Genomic DNA, 19,603 nt, shown 5'->3' with positions numbered 1-19,603 from the left:
CCGGCTGTGAAGCTGACTAAAGACCACGCACTAAGACTTTTGGGACGCCTCCCGGCTGTGAAGCTGACTAAAGACCACGCACTAAGACTTTTGGGACGCCTCCCGGCTGTAAAGCTGACTAAAGACCACGCACTAAGACTTTTGGGACGCCTTCCGGCTGTAAAGCTGACTAAAGACCACGCACTAAGACTTTTGGGACGCCTTCCGGCTGTAAAGCTGACTAAAGACTGACAGCATGGTTTATGGAATCTTAACACGTCCGAGGTCATTTTGTGGAGCCAGGCAGACCCGAGTTCTAATGTGGCCTCAGACACTGTATCTGGGTGGCTCTGCACAAGTCATTGAACTCCCCTGTGCGCTGGGCCTGCGCGGAGAGTCCTGGTCCCGGGCTTGGCACAATGCCAGGCACAGCGCGCGCTGCTACCCTCACAATCGTCACCCGTGGGGCAGCTGGGATGACGAGGGCGCGGGCTCTCGGTATTATTCCGATCCCGCCTGCGGCTTTCTGGCGGTGTCTGCCTCAGTTTCCTCCTCTGCTGCCAGGTGAGACCGTGAGCGCCCCGCGAGGCACGCGCCAGCGGTCACTTAGTCCTCGTGGGTGACTGAGTGGACACACGCAGCTCCCCAGACAGGGCACTTCTGGTAACTGGAAGGGAGGTGCGTTTTGGGGGTCCCTTGGGATGGGGGGCTGCGGGGCTCACGGACCCAAGCACGTCCTGCGGCTCAGGCCCCCTCCCGCCCGGCCCGGCTGCGATCGGGGCGGGGCAGAGGGGAGCGCGCTTCCTCGCACGTGGGGGGTTTCCACGGGTAACGCACCCGGGGGTGGGGGCGGGGGGGAGCGCGGAGGGTCTCCTGCTCCTCCCCCGCCCGCGCCGAGCCCCAGAGTCCACCCCCGGGGCGGCCCCCCCCTCCCCCTCCCTCCTGCCTCGGCCCCCTCCCCCTCCAGGCAGCCGGAGAGGGAAAGCCCGCGGCGCCGCAGCCGGGGCGGGAGACGGCCCGCAGTTACACACCCAGGAGGAGGCCATCCATGTCAAAGAGCAGGTGGGTGACCGGCCGCAGCAGAGGCGCAGGAGCCAGGCCGGGAGCCCGCGAGGCCATGGTGCCCCGGGCGTCGGTCGGTCGCGAGGCCCTGAGCGGCTGAGAGCTCGAGTTCGCTGCCGGGAGGGGGAGGAGGAGGGTGGGGGGGGGGGGGGGGTTGGGCCCGAAACACTGTCCGGGGCCCCAGAGGCTCCCTGCACGCGCACGCGCCCTGGGAAGCCCTTGCCGCCTCCCCGCCCCCACCTCTGCGTCTGGGGGTGGCGGGGGGAAGGGCGGGGTTGACGGGAGGGGCGCGAGCGAGCTAGCGGGAGGACGGGCGCGCGCTAACGTGGGTGTGTGCGGTGCCTGTGTTTCCTGCCTAGATCCCGGAGCTGCGGAGCATGCTCAGAGCGAGTCCCCACGGAGGCGTTTTCGCACCGCTCCATTCATTGCCTGTGCTGGAGCTGCGGGGAGGGGGGAAGGGCCGAAGAGGAAGATGCTAGGGGTCCTGGTGGGAGGCTGAGGAGCGCTCTCCGAGGGCGGGCAGTGTCACATGACCTCCAGACTGGCTTCTGGCTGATGGCATTTGCCACCTTGGACGAGTAGCCTTGGGAAGGAGCTGGTTTTCCTAAGCTAAAGATCAGATCGCCTGAGGCTACATTCAGGTGCCACTTGCTTCTTCTTTTGGGTTTTTTTTTTTTTTTTGGCACCCTGCCTGGCTCCCGGCTGTTACTAAAACCAGAAGTGGAGCCTCAAGCTGGAATCATGGCGTGCTCTGCGGCCAGCCAGTGGGGCATGGGCATAGTCCGGGCTGGTTTGGGTGGCAAGGAGGAAACGTCTGGGTTATTTTAGATATGATTTATTGAAGACAGATCTGAAGTCTCCCGCACTCCTGTCTTCTGTACCAGGCTTCATCATGAGTGTCAAGTAAGGCTGACATTTTTTTTTCCATAGTGCATTTTTTTTAATAAATGGAATCAAATAAAATCAGAGAACAGATGATTAGGGGAAGAAAATACACTAATGAAGCGTTTAATGTTAGAGAACTGCAATTCAGATTTCTGTGGTCAAGGGAGATTTATTGTATGTGGTGCCATCTTTTGCTGCAATTAAAAAAAAATAAGCCTGTTATAACCGCATTACCTTTTAAAGCCCTAATCACATTTCATCTGTTGTTTTCTATTCCAGTGTTTCTTCTCCTTCCACCTTTTTTAATGTATCAGGAAAAGCACAATGTTGGCCTAGCTGTAAAATACAGTAATGTGCTTGCACTGTGTTTCTGTTTTGTGTTTTGTGTGTGTGTGTGTTTTTTTTTAAGTGGGGTTTTACATACATCCACATATAGATGGGTAGTTAATACCAGAGGCAGTCTGTCATGATTAGGTTTTTGTGACATCATTTTTTCAGAGGAGTGCATGCATAACTGAGAATCCTTTAAATAAAAGCGCAAGACAATAGTATGCATGAATAATTCCTTGAAGGAAAGCTTTTTAACAACAAAGAAAAATAATTGACCCTAACAGAGTAATAAATTTGAAAAAAACAGTGTTAAGATTTATGATGCATGCCACTTAACTATTCCTGTTTGTCAGTAGTGTATTGTAAATTACATTGTTGAAAAATATTGATATTACTGAATTATTAAAATGCATATTTTGGGTCTAAGCATAGTCAGATTCTTAGTGATTTCATCTATGTGGGCCTTTCTTCCAGTGATACAGCTCCCATGCCCAACCATCCTATTTGACTCCACCATGTCCACCATGTCAACATGCTAAGTGCCTTCCTCACTTTCTCTTGATTGCTCAAGCATATCATTGGAATACACAGCCTGCTTGTCAGTCATCCCTCACCACAGGACAAGCCCATCTTTCCCCACTCGTGTATTTATTCGATGACATTTTCCACTTTGGTTTAACTTTGTCATTTTTAATAATTCATTTTATCCTATTTACACCCACTAAATGTCTCTTCATTGATGATCCTCATTTTTCAGTTCTTTGGAAATCATGGTGTGCCATGACTATAGCATCCTAAAAGAATTTGAATTAAAAATCTTCCTGAAACCATAAAACATTTGTACAGAGATTAGGGAATGTTTCCCATGGCAACAGTATCACATCTGTGTTGCTCAATTGCCAGGTAAAAGCCATGTCCTTGTAAGAGAAAAGGGAATAACCAGGACTCAAAATTTAAACCACAGCTGTAGCTTGAGTGCTACTGTTTCCTCAGATTGTGGTGACTGATGTTTGGAAAGGAAAACATTGTTCTGCTACAGCTCTTTCTTCTCCCAGGTCCTTGATGTCATTTCAAGGACCACTGTAAAGTCATAGATACGTATAGCAGTCAGCTGGCATGCTTGATAGTGCCAGAAGATGCTTGTGCTTTATCACCCTTGTAATGTTGTTACATCTTTATTTTGATGAGTAGCACTTGGGGAAGGAGCAAGAAGTTCATTATATTTAAAGAATGTAATCAGGGTCAAGAACGATGGTTTGAAATGATAAAAATGCCAACTGCACTTGAGATAAATGAGAATCATAGGGTCAGACGGCATTTTAGAGATCTTCCTCAGATCCCATGGCCGCCATCTTTGCTCTCTAACACCATCCCACCTCAGTAGGGTGATTGCATCTAGCAGTTAACAGCCAAAACCTCCAAGGTCTTGAACCCAAATTTCCCCACCAAGGTACACTCTCTGCCCTGCCTCTTCCATTCCTTTCCTCATTCCTGCTGAACATGCTCATTGCCCTTAGTGGGGCCTCTAGCCTCTCAATCTAGTTCTGTTTTCCTCATAGAATTTATTCTTCTCCCTTTGCAATTTGACCGTAATAAGCTCTGTCAACTAGGTACTGTCCTCTATCCCTGAATCTTTTGCCCCACAGAATTCTAGAACCAAAGACTGTTAAACAGAAACTGAAGAAAGTGACGTGGCTTGCCAGAAGCTAAAGTCAGAGACCCCAGACTGCTAGAAGATGGATATTGGAGGGATTAGGTATTTCTGGTTTGATGTTACAGAATCAATAATCTCTGACCACCTGTTTTATCCATTCTTACTCAACCATCCATATTTTCCAAAAGAAGGCCTGAAACAGTTGACTAGGGCCACTGCTGGTTCATGTTCTCTAACCAATACTAGATGCACACTACAAATTGATTCCCTGTCTTCTTACTGCAGGTGTCCCCAAACCTCTCGTCTTTCCCAGAACCCCTCACTACATCCTAGACCATTTTCTTTCGTTGAATTCCAAGCTTTCTAGTTTATGGGGGAAAAATTTGAAGTTTTATGTCATGACCCTCATATCTCCCTCCTGTACATTTCAACACGTTGATATTCTCACTTATCATCTCCTTAGATCTCCCAGCCTTAGAGAACGAGATGACCTCCTACCCACCAATTTGAAACCCTGCAGTTATCCTCTTGAATTCATTACCTCTGGTCTCCTTCAGGACTATGTGCCATTTCACAAATGATCCATACATACCCCAACTCACCCCTTCAAAAAAAAGAATCTTCATTCTTTCTCTCTTGGCTAGTCCTTTTCCAATCTACAGACATATCCTGGTCTTTAGTCTTAAAAACAAGAACAAAAACAAAGGAGAATGAAAATAAACAGAAACAAGGACAAACAACAAAAACTTTCTGTCCTACCATCCCCTCAAGCTAGCTCCTAATTAGAATGGAAATTATTTGTAAGCATATTATGGCGACCTTGGTAATTTTATCTTCAGTATTTGACATATAGGAGGTGCTTAATAAAACTTTTGTTGATTATGGCATTCACAAGGTTGTGAAGAACCCCGTAAGATGATATAAATTACTATGTAAATATTACCTGTTATTATTCCTCCAGTTTGCTGCTAAACTTCTAGAAAGAGTAGTCTATGCTCATGTCTTCCATTAATTGTTAAAATCTCCTATAATCTGACTTCATGCTCTTCTACTTTGCTTAGTAGAGCAGGAAGGTAAAGATGAACCTGAGAAGACAAATACAAAGAGAACCAGGAAAGATCAGTGATCCCTAAACCAAGGGACAAGGGCAAATCCAGAAGAAAACATGAGAGACCACAGGATAATAGATATTGAGTTAGAAGTTTCCTTAGAGGATATTTGGTTCAATGCTCCCATTTTACAGATGAAGAAAATAAAGTTCAGAAAGATTAAACTATTATTTTTCCCTCTCTGTGGTAGCCAATGATGCCTTAATTGTCAATCTAATGACCTTTTCTTTTCAATCTTTATCCTTGTGGTACAGAGGAAAAAAAAAAAACCCCACTAGATATATGCAGTCAGAGGAATGGAGTTCAGAGTCTAGCTCTCTGCTACTTTATATTTTTGTCACTTGGAGCGCTTGATTTGATCTGTAAAATGAGAGCATTGAACTAAATGCCCTCTAAGCCTCCTTCCATCTCAAAAATCTGTGATGTTGTGGTTTCTTTGAAGTCTATGGCACTGTTTATTACCTCTTCTCTTCTTTATACTCTTTTTCCTTGAATACCCTTTATACTATTTTTCCTTGGACACTGAACTTTCCTGTATCATTCACAAGGTTATGAGGATAAATTAAAATGTTATATAAAGTTATTTGCAACCCTTCAAATGTCACATAAATGTAAATCTTGCTTTCTGTCTTACAAGTGTCTTGCTTTCTTATCCTTGCGCTGTTGTTTTATTCCATACCATCCTATATTATATCCCCCTCACCAGTCCATCCTTTAAAACACAGCTTAAGACCCATTTCGTTTGTGAAGATCTCCTGATGCATACAGATTTCTCTCTCCTCTGAAATCCTACAGCACATAGCTATCTTATTCACCTAGTATTTAGCCTACACAATCTTACAGCCTTTGTCATCTGTTTATATCTATTATGTTTTAGATAATTGATTGACTCACCAGTTAGTCCATACACCCACAATCCTGGTTCAAACTGGTATCCCCACACCAAAGTAATTGGCATACCTGATATACCTCAGAAATATTCAGCGCTTTACAACCTCAGGCATTTTTCCTCAGCCAGGAGGGTATGTGATATAGTAGAAAGAGTCTGGAATCAAGAGGACATGTATTCAAATCCTGCTTATAGACACTTAGCACCTTTGTGACTGTGATCACTTACTTATCCTCCATGTGCTTCAGTTTCCTCATCTGTAAAGAAAGGGGGCTGGACTAGATGGCTTCTGAGGTCCATTCTAGCTCAGTAGCTGTGGTCCTATGGGCTTCACAATATCAGAAACCTACAGTGACCTTGGATTTCTTTTTCAACATTAACAACCTCAGGAGAGTCCTAGAACCTTTCAGGCTGAGGACACCACAAGATGACACTTTCTTTGACCACTGAGTACCTGCAAGCCCTAGCCAATGAACACAGGTGTAGGTGGAGCAGATCATTTGGGGAAGAAGCATTTCAATTCCCAATTAATAACCTTCTTTCTTGCTGGATAAAAATTCTCAGGGGCAGATTTAGTAAGGAGAACTTAGAGCAGTGAAAGCTGCCTGGCCCCATGAAAACTAGGACTTTTTAGTTTCTAAATCTCTGCAACTGAGAGTTTGAGAGAGATGGTACTGGAAGTTAGGGGGATGTACCATCTAGTATCTAATTTCTGGCCCTGATAGTGAAAAAGGTTTCTTTTCCTTCTGCCTTCATATTCTCCCAACCCTTCCTAGTCTTTTCTTTCCCTTTTCTTACGTGTTCTGTCTCTTTATTTCCCCTTCCGTCTTTGCTTCTTTACCTTCTACTTTTTTTCTCTCTTCATCTGTTTCTTCAAATGTTTTCCTCTCTCTCTATGTTCCTCTCGCCTTCTCCTTAGCACTCTCTGAAATATAAAACCCCTTTAAAATAGATCCCACAGAAGTTGATCGATCAGTGCGTATTGCAACTCGAAATGTTTTCTGCATCATTTTGCAGCAAATGTGCATCCATATACCATACTCACTATTTCTACTGTCCTAGATCTTTTCCAGTGCACAGTACCATTGGTGGATTGTTCATAACCCTCACTATATATGATATTCATTTTTAATTGACTGCCTTTCATCTGAAAGACTTTAGAATTGTGTGTGATCCATTACTGGAACCTTATGATATTCTGGTAAGTACTCAAATAGTTATTGGACCAGTCTGTGCAAAGTGAATGGTATAAGAATTATTATTGATAGGTGATTGGCTCAAGTTGATCCTGTGATTCATTATAATTGTCCTATGGGTAGTGCCGTCTAATCATTATTACTTTATGTTCTTTAGTATTTTTCACTATTTGGATATGCTAAAGATAACTATGAAAGTGATTTTGAAAAAGAGAAATTATATGACTCAAAACTGACTTTTAAAAAGTCTTAAGTTAAAACAAATAAAGTCTGCATATCACTTAATGATATATTTTGCTATTATATAAATTTAAAGTTTATAAAAGTGCCATGGAAGGCATGCTGATTTGGAAACTTGGGTTCAAATCCTACTCCTAAGATTCATCTGGAGTGTCATTCAAACTTTTTGGACCTCAATTGCTAATCTGTAAAATGATGGATTTAAACTCTGTATGGTCTTAATGACTTTTTATAGCTCTAAATCTATGATACTATGATCTATTCTGGGCTTCCTTGAGTTGTCTGTAGTTACAAGTAGTGTTAATTGTGACCTATTTTTCTTGCCCTGGCTGAAAATGTTGGAATTTTAGAAATGGCCTTGGCAGCTTAGAAGAAGCTCTAGGTGCGTTATCAGAACTCCTTTGTTTGATCTCCAGCTCAAACTTGCCATATGGGCAAGTCATTTAACCAAGTTGAACTTGTCTTTCTTCATCTTTAAAAAAAAAATCTTAGGGGTGGCTAGGTGGCACAGTAAATAGAGCACCGGCCCTGGAGTCAGGAGGACCTGAGTTCAAATCCAGACTCCTACACTTAATACCTACTAGCCGTGTAACCTTCAGCAAGTTACTTAACCCCAGTTGCCCAAACTTCCCCCCTCCAAAAGGCAAAAAAATTTTAAAAATCTTAGCCTACCTACTTCACAGTGTTATCTTGAGGAAAATGCTCTGTAAAACTCAATGCCCTTTATAAATGTGAACTGCTATTTGTATTTCTGTGTGTAAGATCCCAAAAGGTTGTGTTTTTTTTCCACCCTTCTTAATTCCTCTCTATTCCAGTGTAAAAGTAAGCCTTAGTCATTGACTATCCAGTTTCTCTAAAAGATTAAATTAACTCCCTTGGGAGAGTCCCATTAGGTCTATTACGTGAATAGATAAGTGATTTATTAACCAATATCTCATGAGGAAAGAAATCAAGAATAATGAAAATTTGGACAGATAAAAGATGATCGGGATATATCACTTTTTCAAATTATTTAGAATGTTAAGCCTCAATATTCCACATCATATGCTGGAAAGAGCATGGGAGCAGCAGCCCCGAGATCCGGGGCTTTAGGTCCAGCTTACACAACTACTACCTGTAACTTTGGGCAATCACTTAACCTCTACAGGCATCAAGTTCCTAATCTGTGAAATGAAAATTATAATGTGGATAGTCTCCAATATCTGCTCCAGTTCTGAAATTTTAGGGAAGAGGATAGGGTATCAAAGCATTAGTCTAGAAAACAGCTAGGTGGCACAATGAATAGAGCACAGGCTCTGGAGTCAGGAGGACCTGAGTTCAAATCCAGCCTCAGACACTTAACACTATCCATGTGACCTTGGGCAAGTGGCTTAACCCCAACTGCCCTCCAAACCCCCCCCCCCCAAAGAAATAAAACTGTAAACTTGTGAACCAAAAATCTTAATTCAATACTGAAAAACTGGTTATAACTCACAGAAAGTAATGTTTACATTATGAGAATATTACTTAGTATTCAGTTATCTAGCTGATAATATTCCCTGAAAGAAAAGTTTGCAGCAAGGATTCAGTAAGCATTATTTGCCTACCACGTGCCAGGCAGGCATTGTGCTAAATGTTAGGGATACAAGGAGGAAAAAAAGTCGGCCCTCTAGGAGCTTGCATTTCCTTATACATTACATTTTTATTAAATTTACACTGAAATGCTTAATTGAATCTCAGTATTTTAGTGGGTTCCATTATGGGTAGTCCCTCTGAGAATGCAGATTTCAGTCCATCCTGTGCTATTTCTGTCCATGTTCTCACCTGAACACTTCACAGAGAGCCACTCCACACAATGGTCTTTAGGTCTTTGTCACATTCCCTTGTGTGACACCATCTGTTATTCCCTCCTTACCACTTTTTTTTAATTGCACATTTCCTAAATAATACATTTTATGAGTTTGTTACCCTAAAGTCTGTGTAACATATAATAGTTTATTTATGTCTCCTGTATTTCTATGATTCCTCAAGGTGGTAGGTTTAATGAACATCTAACATCACTAGAAGAATATTGGTATTTAAAATATGGGTGGGTGTGTGTGTGTGTGTGTGTGTGTGTGTGTGTGTGTGTGTGTGAGAGAGAGAGAGAGAGAGAGAGAGAGAGAGAGAGAGCACAATTTGGGATAGTTGAAAGTTCTGCAATTTCCTAATACTAAGGTGCTTTTAGACAAATAAGCAAATGAACTGACTTGAGAACTTTATAGTAAGTTAAGTACAATCAATAATCCATATAAATGCACAAAATACGGTTTTAACTTTTAAGGGCATGCTGATATTTAAAATGTATTTTTATTATATCTATTTATAATGAATTACAATTATAAAAAAATATATATATATAACCTCACTTGCATAAATCTACTTAAAGAGTGGCCTGATGTAGTCAAAGGTATGTTAACATCTATGGCCAATTCCCTGTTATAGTACACTACCACGTTATTTTCAAAAGTCAGTTTGTTTTTAACATTGAAGATATCAACCTAGAAGTTCCTTTAAAGGTCATCTAGTCCAAACACTTTATTTATTTATTTATTTTTAGGATTTTTTTACAGTTGAAGGCAACATAGGTAGAAAGTGAAAGAACTGAGATCTGAACCCAAGCTCTTTGACTCCAAATTGAATGATCTTTCTTTCTTTTTTTTTATTAATTCTTTAATTTATTAATTTGTTTGTTTCCTTTTAGTTTACAGGATTCAATTCCACAATTCCTTGAATTTCACATTTTGTCCCCCTCCCTCCCCTCCCCCCCATGGCGTCTTATAATCAAGTATAGGATCTGTAGATACTTTCACATTATACAATGGTCAGGTTATAAGGATGGATTGTACCCGCTGGGATGAAAAATGGTATAGAGGACATAAAATCAAATAAGAGAACGAAAAAGATCAGGTATTTGCTTCCACCTGGATATAAATTTAGTTCTTTCTAGTTCTTTCTCTGGATGCACGTTTTTCTCTCCATCATGCGTCTTTTGGGATTGACTTATATCCCTGCATTGTTGAGAAGAGTCCAGTCTATCAAAGTTGGTCATCACACATACGTTGTGTCTGTAATTGTGTACAAATTCCTCCTGGTTCTACTCTTCTCACTCAGCATCAGTTCTTTTAAGCCTCTCCAGGTAAATATGAAGACCGCCTGCTCCCCGTTTCTTATAGCGCAATAATATTCCATAACATGCGTATACCACAACTTGTTCAGCCATTCCCCAATTGATGGATTGAAAGATCTTTCTACTTCATCATGCTCCCTTCCAGTATGAGATGTGGTTTAGTGAAGAGAGAGTTAGTCTTAAGACCAGGAATACATATGATCATGGGGTTAGAGATGGAAGGACACTTACATAGTCCACTAAAGATGAAGAAACAGATACATAGAGGGATTAAGTGACTTGCTCAGAGTCACACAGGTAGTAATTTTCTGTGGCAGTAAATAAAGCCAGTTCTTTATTCCTCTGCAGTACACAATGCTACCTCTCATTCAAGATCTACCTCTGATGCTTGCTTTGTGTCCCTGGTTATCGCATCTCTCAGTGCTCTCTTTTGCAATTTTCTAAGTCTGTAAGTTGCAGAAATGGTACCTACTTGCACTGGTAGAAAGTTTTCTTTTTCAGGAGTTCCCAATACCAATGGAATGATAGGTTTAGTCCCTATCACGCTATCTAGTCCCTATCCATTAAAGCTATAACTTCAAACACACACACATAAATATATATATATGTATATATTGTAATCATTGTATTATACACATATACAATGTGTATATACATACATAATTAAAATAAAAAAAACAATTGTTCTATCTCCAAAAAAGTCCTTTAAAAAAAGAATTGAACTCCAATTCCTAGCATAACCAACTATCTCATAGCTTAAGCTTTAACTATTCAAATCATTAAATACTGTTATGATATGGCAGATAAAGCTTAGCAATAAATTATTATCCCCCAAAAGTATAAAAAGAAATCAGGTATTGGATTGTGTGTGTATGTGTTTATGTGTCTTCAGACATTCAACACACACACACACACACACACACACCTGTTCAGTGAGGGAAAATGAGAGAGATTAATAGTCATTTATTAAACACCTAACACGTACCAGGCTGGGGATTAAAAGAAAAATAGGTCCCACTCTCAAAGAGCACACATTTTACTGGGAGTGAACAGCAAACTCACAATAATAATACAAAATATATACAAATAAATAGAAAATTATTTCAGAGGTGAGGGGAAGGCATTATTTGCACCTGGGAGGAATCAGGAAAGACCTTCTACAGGAGGTGAAATATGAACGGAGCTTTGAAAGAACCTAAGAATTTAAGAGCAGAAATAAGGAGGGGCTACAGTACATTCCAAGAATGGGTGACAATCTGTACAAAGGCATGGACATTGGAGATGAAATGTGTGTTTGAGGAACAGCTAGTATGTCAGTTTGGTTGGATTGTGAAGAATGTCAAGGAGAGTAATATGTCATAATCCTGGAAAGGTAGGCCAGAGCTATGTGTTGAAAAATCTTTAAATGCCAAACAGGAATTTGTATTTTATCCTCAAGGTAATAGGGATTTACTGGAGTTTTCCAAGCAAGGTAATGGCATGGTCAGACCTATGCTTTAAAGGGATCATTGGCAGTTGAAACATAATATATGGAATATAAATTGGGGACCGGAAAGAGTTGAGGTAGGAAGACCAATTAAGAGGCTATTACATAGACCAGAAAAGAAGTGAGAGGTCATAAACAGAACTAGAATGAGAGCCCTGTGAAGAAGAAGAAGAAGAGGACAAATTGCAGAGATGATGGAATTGACAGGACTTGGCAAGGAGTAAAGATTGACTCCAGAGGCTGCAAACCTGGATGACAGGTGGTAGGTACCCTGAACAAAGGGAAGTTACAAAGGGTAGAGTAAGGACATGAGTTCTATTTTTTATATGTTGAGTAAAAAGACAGTATTGCTGCTGACAGAATGTAGGAAAAGCATAACGACTGAAAATGACAAATTAAATTTCCATACATCATTTTAGCCAATAACTTTTAAGTTTTCTCTCCATCTTCACCTTTTAAACTTTAAAGCAGTCAGTATAATAGGCTTCTTGTTATTTTTTACCTAATCTTATTTCATGTCTAAGACTGGCCTCCTTGGTTATGTGATCTAAAGGCATTCACTCCAGCATGTTTTTGGTACAGACACCTATATAAACTGCTATATAAAAATTTCTTTGATGATTCTTGTCTTGATTTACAATGGTACTTCAGTGCTTGAAGGGTTCCATGTAGTTGGGTTAACTCAAATACAACACTTGTGTTGAAATAAATTAAGTTGAAATGAAGATTCTGTATTTGAAAATTATTTTATATAGTTGCATTAGAACACTCCAAATGGTATGATTTTACTGCATGTCCAATGCAGTACATGTACATTTAAAAGAAGTTAAGCAATATTATATTGTGGCTTACTTCAAAGCTTAGCTGAAATGTCACCCTCCTATGGAAAGCCCTGCCCAATTATTAGTGCCTCTTCCCAAAATTAGCATAGAGTTTGTATTTATTTTTATTTACATATACTGTCCCTCCGTCCCCTATCCCCCCAAAAAGGTTCTAATTCTTGGAGGGCAAGCACTCTCTTGTTTTTGTCTCTGTATCACCAGTGCCTGAAAAAAAAAAAGATGCTTAATAGATGCTCATTGAATGTTGTTGAATAAATTAATGCTAAAGGAATCTTGAAAATGATCACTCAGAATCAGATCTTATCACTTATCTCTCTCAATACTTCAAGGATGGGTGATTTACTGATCTGGCATTGAGACCACCTACACAAGTCCCAATCTCTGTAAGACTTAATTTGTTTGATGGGGGAATGGTTGTGGCAACAGGGTGAAGAGGCTCACCATACTTGATAATCCTTAGATAACAGATAGAACAGATCAACAATCAATTACTGGACCCTTTCTAATTTATTTATAGTATATAGGGGTGGGGAGCCTGTGGCCTCAAGGCCACACGTGGCTTTCTAGGTCCTTGGGTGCAGCCTTCTGACTGAGGGCTACGTGGGACTTGAAGGCCACAGGTTCTCCACCCAGATATACAAACAAAAATCTGAAAAGGAAGCTCTTTTCTCTCCAATTTCATTCTACCTTTTAAAAATCATCTCCTCCTCCTCATACATGGATTTACATAGTATGTCACCTCCCAGCAAACCACCCATCACACTTACTGGTAGCCTTGAAGGAGATGTATCATAAGTTTGTTAATCATTTGTAAACGCAAGATGTTGACAGATAGAATGAATTCCTTCAGGCCTTTTGTGGGTGGCTATTACACACAGATAATCAACAGGTATAGAAGGTCCGTGGGTACAACTCTAAAAAAGATAAACACAAACGTAAACCTTCACAGTTGGTCTTTAGATTCCTACTCTCTCCTTTGTCCACTAATACTTAATCATATTTATTTTAGTTGAAAGTTAAATGAAAAAAATAAATATGCCAGTGAAGTAATTAGCTATAGTTTTCCAGGTGACTCCTGTGCTGTAATAGCCATGTTCTTCATAAATACTCTGTGTACTGGTTTGTCCTATAGAATAGATGCTAATTAAACTTTTAAAACTTGTTGTACAAATTGGATGTTTTAAGAAGAAAAACCTTATTTATACTATTTCATTTTGCCACAAGGCATAACCTTTTGCAGTTATGTATTCAGAACTAATATATACCATCCCTGCTATGGTCTTATTCTTTTAGGCAATGCAGGTCCACTCTGATTTATATCTGAAGCATGTGGAGAATGGGGGAAGACCAAGTGGAAAAATATATTCAGTTAAATAACTTTTTTATGATAGATTCTCCAATTATAATAAGGTAATTATTTTATTGCTAATGGTGACTCCATTATAGATTCCTAGGCTGCCAAATGATCATTCATAACACGGTAAGATTTTGACTAGGGTGTTGTCCGGTATAATTATATTTGTAAAGCTCCTTGAGATCCTTAGACAAAGGTACATAGGACCTCTGTGGATCATAACCAGAGATACTGCCTGAAAGCTTCATTAGAAGTGGTGAGTTTGATTTGTTTCTGTACTGCTATATTATATGGAGACAAACTGTGACATAGAATTGGCTTTTAAGGAATAGTTATACTAAATTCTGCTGAGGTGGAAGATTTGTCATGGTTTCTGCTTTCCTATTTTTTTTTTCATTAAGTGTTCTTTATTTTTGTCATTGTTGTTAAGAACTTATCATTCAACAAACCTAAACATTTCCAGATATAAAGAACAAAAAAGATTTCAAATGAAATCATGAGCTACTGTAACATAGTTTGGATTTTTTTGGGGGGGGTAAACGTACACCTTATTTTACTCAATATGAAAAAATTAGTGCAGTTTCTGTTAAGATTCTGATTTTCTTATTTTTTATGTACATTTAAAATGTTTTATTGGGGCTTTTTTGTTTCTTTTTAAATCTTTATTACTATTTAGTACTTGATTTCTCCTTTTCATATCTTTTGGGGTGACTGCTAAACATCACCTACCATAGCATTACAATGACTTCCAATAGTTAAGGCTTCCCTCTAAGAGACAGTTGGTCACACTAGGAATTGGAAACTTAGAAGGAAAATAAGAAAAAAAAAACATGTTTTACTGTATGTAGACTGAAAATAAAATTCACTCAGTTTAAAGTAAACCAAACAGTATATTTCCTCTCAGTTTGGTGAAATGAAGTATCAGTGATATTTTCTCCCAAGTTTGCAATTATTTCCTCTAAGTAGCAAACAGTTCAACAGAGAAAAAGTTTCCACTGCAACTGATTATTAGTTCTATTTTTTATTAGAATTTGTTATATTCCTTTCATTTTAAATGTCAAGTCCTGTTCCTTAAGTGAGAAATACTATCTTGAATTTAAACCCAAGAAGGTGAAAATAAAACAACAAAAAAATGAGCTAATTGAAGAGTATAGACACGTTTTTGTTTTTGGTGCCAGCACTTAGCACAATATCTGGCACATAACAGGAGCTTAACGAATGTTTACTGATTGATTATTTGTCTTCTTGAGAAGGGCGTTTTATTTGTTATAATTAATAAATGGGTTTAAAAATAAGTAGAATTAACAAAAAAACCTTTAGGATTTTTGGGAAAGATATTTGTGTATAATATAAATGTGTATGTATACACATATGGTATATATGTATACATATATACATATCACACACATTACATATGTACATAAAATGCTATCTTCAGTTTCTTTTGAGAACCTGATAGTTTCTTGCTCTGTTGTTTAAGATTCTTGGTGTTTTCCAGTAGCTTAAACTGTAATCTACAAAAGTGCTAAAAGCAGTGAGGGTCTATTTTTTGTTGGGGAAAAAAGTTTCTGCTGTCAGGAAAGATGTTTTTATTCATTGTTAAAAATATGAAACAAAACACCTTTGGCTTTCCACAGCAGTTTGATATAACCATCACCCCCAAACATTTTCTAGAATTTACCTTACCCAACATTTCCAAAAAGAATAGAATCTCTTCTGCTTTTTCAAAGAGAGAGACAATAGTTGTCCTCACAGCCTTTTAGAAAATCCCACTGAATTGTAGTTGTTCCATTTAAGTTGTTGTAAACTACAGTGAAGAACTAAGATATTCTCTTAGTCCTACTTTCTGTGCTCTTTGCAGTACTATCTACATATAGGATCATATCATCTTGGGTATGGCTATGAAAGTGCATTTCTGAACTCTTTAAGATTTCACTTAGGTTGAAAGAAATATCGTTCATTCCCTTGTACAGTCTTTTACCATAGGCTTTTCTTACCCCACTAAAAACACTAATAATGCTTGGCAAAATAAGCCTTACTAAGTACAGTATTTATTGTAACTCTATGCTCAACATCTAGAAACAGCATTACATTCCTGTGTTCTAAGGCCTTGGCATAACAACTAAAGCTATCAATACAGAGAGGTATACAAGAAAACAAAAGTAAAGACTGGTTTATTTACATTACAAGAAACATTTTAGTATTCCTTAACATTTGAATGAAGCAGTTTAAGGGGGTGGGGAAAAAGGTGGAGAAGATAATTAGATCAGATCTACTACACCAACTTTTGTTTTTAGGGAATTCTTCCAATGAAAAATCTTCTCTTCAAGGAAAAATGAGGTATTCTTTAAATACTTGATATAAGTACCAGAGGAAAGAATAAAAACAGTAACTAGAAGACTGTTTTAGGTGGGGAAAGTATGATTAAGGATAGTATTAGGGGTGGCCAGGTGGCTCAGTGAGTAAGAGCGCTGGCCCCAGAGTTGGGATGACCTGGGATCGAATCCCAGCTCAGATACTTAGCACCCACCCAGAAATAACTGGCTGTGTAACCTTGAGCAAGTTACTTATTATTGCTGGAATGTTTGGGGAAAACTTCCTGAAACACAGACTTAACGCAATTAAAAGACTAAACCCTAAAATGTTTAATTTGAAGGATTGAAGGCCAAGCCAGTGCAAGTCAGTAACCAAACAGAAGGCTTCCCCATGAGCTTTCCATGATTTTATGAGCCTTATCTGAGGCCCAACCTAGGCATTCCTCTCCTCCAAGCCACAGCTAGATACCCCAGCCACTCTGTGCTAGAAACATTCTTGTTTCCTTTGGACCCTCCAGTGCCAGTGCCGTAACCTTCAGTTCTCCTGTCTGACCTGAAGCCGAAAACCAGGAATTCATTTCTCCTATAAGGAGGAACAGCCAGCAGTATCCCTACTGCCACCACTCAAAGTATGTTAGCTTCTCACTGTCAGATATAGCCCAGGAGTGTGTCTGGTGTCCTAATTGCAAAGGGTCCATCAATCTTTTCCTCCTCTGCTGTCAGACCCCTCATTCTATCAGAGTTGAGAATTTCTGTGACTTTTGCGATCTCCTAACCCAGCTGCCCCAGGGCTTGTTTGTGGTTTCAGTGGAGTTGGCTTGGAGGTGTTTGCCTTTTACTCTAGGCCAAAGGTCCCAGGCTCTTTCCTCTGGTTTTCTCCAGTTATCCCTGGAACACTGTGCTACCCCAACTCTTGTTTATTTTTTGCCACTTTACATTCACCCTAAGGTGCTATTTTGTCTTGTTTGTGGAAGAAATTTGGAAAGCTTGGAATGGGGACCTAAACGCTATTTCCTCCCCACTGTGCACTTTTAATGTTGTTCTCTCCAGCACCACTTCCTCCCCAATCAAAAGGTTCTATCTACTATTGAATTCTGACTCGCATCTATTTTTTAAGCTGTTTTGCCTTCCACCTTTTGTGTGCTTCTGAAGATTGTCAAAGAAGCAGGAGCTTCCAGCTTTCTAGGAATTTGTGTCTGGTTTGCTTCTGGTTAGTTAATGTGCTTCTGGCTTTCCCTGCATCTCTCCTACCTGTGTTAAATCATCTAGCTCTTTGTCCTCCTCAGTTTCTCCCTCCCTTATCTGAGACACTCTAAGTAAAGTGTCTTTCTCTACTTTTTACCTGCCATAGGTCATCCTATATACAATACCCTTGGTGCTCTCCATCTCATCTCACAGATGTGTATCTCAGTACTGCCATGTCTCTTATAACATTAACACATTTAAAACCTTTATTTCAGCCTCCCCCACACGCTTGAGTAATCGCATTTCCACATGATTTGGGGACGGTGATTTTTCTCTTTTTTTTTTGCTTTAATGTTCCTTGATTCCCTCAATCTTACTACGTCTTTCACTTCACTCTTTTACAGAACTTGAGTAGGGAATCACTGAATTAAGAGAGAACTCATAGAGTTTAAGCTGTTTCTAACCAAAAGTCCCCTCTACCTCATTCCCACCAAGGGATCAACCCGTCTTTCTTTGAGGGCCTTGGTAAAGGAGGAATCTGCTTTTCTTATTGTCAGATTTTCCTTATGCCATGTTTAAATTTGTCTTTTAACTTTCAGTCATTGCTTCTAGTTCTGACCTCTAGGACTGAGGAGAATAAGTCTATCTCTTCTTTCACTCAATAGCCTTTATTGACTACTACTTAAAGAAAACTATGATGTCAACTCTGTCTTCTCCCCTTCAAGCTAAACATCGCCTGTTCCTTTAATTAAGCCTAATTTGGCATGCTATTCAAGTCTGTCACCTTCCTGGCCTCACTTCCGGACCCTCCCCAATTCATCAACCAGAACTGAACACATAATGTAAGCTTAGAACACAATTAAAAGACTAAACCCAGATATCATATGATCAGGACATAACTCAACACAGCTATCACTCCCCTAAGTTTTGGATACTATTACTCTCTGTTCTCATCAATATGAGTACTCCTTCCAGAAGTATAGATTATAATCTATTCATATGTTCCATCCTGTGACTTCTATTTCCTCCCATCAGTGTATTCATTGGAAGGTAAGTGGAATAATGATTTTTTTCTTCAGAGGGAAATGAAGAAAATGCTCAGATTTAGCCGGGGAAGGACTGGGTGGGATCAGTACATAAGCCACCTTGACTTTAGACACTTGAAAAATGAGTAGTCAAATCCTAAGGAGAGGACAGCATCAATGCAGTATCACTTTGATTATCTTTATATTACATATCTGCTTCTGATAACATCCATGTCAAAGTTACAATGATTACTAAATTCATCAATTTAAAACTCTGACTTTTCTTCACTTTTCATTTTTTAACACTAAAATATTTATTTAGTGTCAGTGTTAGTTTGGTCTAAGAAAGACAAACAGAATTAGATTGCAGAATTGTGGAAGAGTTGTCATATTCAGAGGTTATGTAAATATGTAAGACTATTTCCTTCTAAGGGAAATAGGAGGTTTTGTGTAAGAAAAGCTGGGGAAAGATCATGAAGACCTGTGATACCCTGCCTTCCTTTTCACTGGTGGGGTCTCTTTAAGGATTCCTAGACAAATTGATTGAAAAAGCAAGACCTGCCTTGGGTTATAGAAAGGTTGGGGTGGTAAAAGACACTTTGAGCTTCCCCCTCTCTCCTTCCTCCCAGCCTCTGCAATGCAACTTTGATCTTTTGTAGGTGTCTCCATCCTCTGGTTCTCTCTGTAGAAGAATCCCTTCACTTCAAAAAGACTAAACTGCTTCCTTTGTCTTCAATTGTAATTCTGATTCTTTTGTATGTGAGGCAAAGTAGGCAGCCTTCTAATTTTAAATGAATTGCCTAAGGTGGTTGGCAACTAAACTGAGATTGAAATCAAATTTCTTGAGTTCTTGGCTCTTTATGGTTGTCATTCTTGTTCCCAGTCCTGTCCTTGCTTATAATAG

The 19,603-nt window shown here is 39.7% G+C and overlaps 2 protein-coding genes across 8 annotated transcripts in view; one reads left to right on the top strand and one right to left on the bottom strand.

Moving 5' to 3' along the window:
• Positions 1-1,186, bottom strand: part of PUDP (pseudouridine 5'-phosphatase) — a 186,107-nt gene extending 184,921 nt beyond the window's left edge. Inside the window, exon 1 of the mRNA XM_069072827.1 lies at positions 1,011-1,186. Coding sequence (XP_068928928.1) covers positions 1,011-1,098 — 88 coding nt within the window. The 5' untranslated portion in view covers positions 1,099-1,186. The remainder of the gene's footprint in view (positions 1-1,010) is intronic.
• STS (steroid sulfatase) overlaps positions 221-19,603 on the top strand; it is a 192,910-nt gene continuing 173,527 nt past the window's right edge. The window contains exons 1-2 of one of the 7 annotated variants that reach the window (XM_069072823.1): positions 1,540-1,944; positions 6,971-7,109. In XM_069072823.1, the coding sequence (XP_068928924.1) occupies positions 7,099-7,109 (11 nt within the window). In that variant the 5' untranslated portion in view covers positions 1,540-1,944; positions 6,971-7,098. Of the gene's footprint in view, positions 658-946; positions 1,042-1,539; positions 1,945-6,970; positions 7,110-14,297; positions 14,431-19,603 lie in introns of those variants that run through there. The other 6 variants (XM_069072818.1, XM_069072826.1, XM_069072820.1 and 3 more) reach the window with 6 other exon arrangements.

The sequence above is a fragment of the Petaurus breviceps genome, unplaced genomic scaffold, assembly GCF_028583685.1.
Source record: "Petaurus breviceps papuanus isolate PSGF00001 unplaced genomic scaffold, PetGlider_PUasm1.0 90849, whole genome shotgun sequence".
Taxonomy (NCBI): domain Eukaryota; kingdom Metazoa; phylum Chordata; class Mammalia; order Diprotodontia; family Petauridae; genus Petaurus; species Petaurus breviceps.
This window is presented reverse-complemented; position numbering and strand designations above follow the sequence as displayed.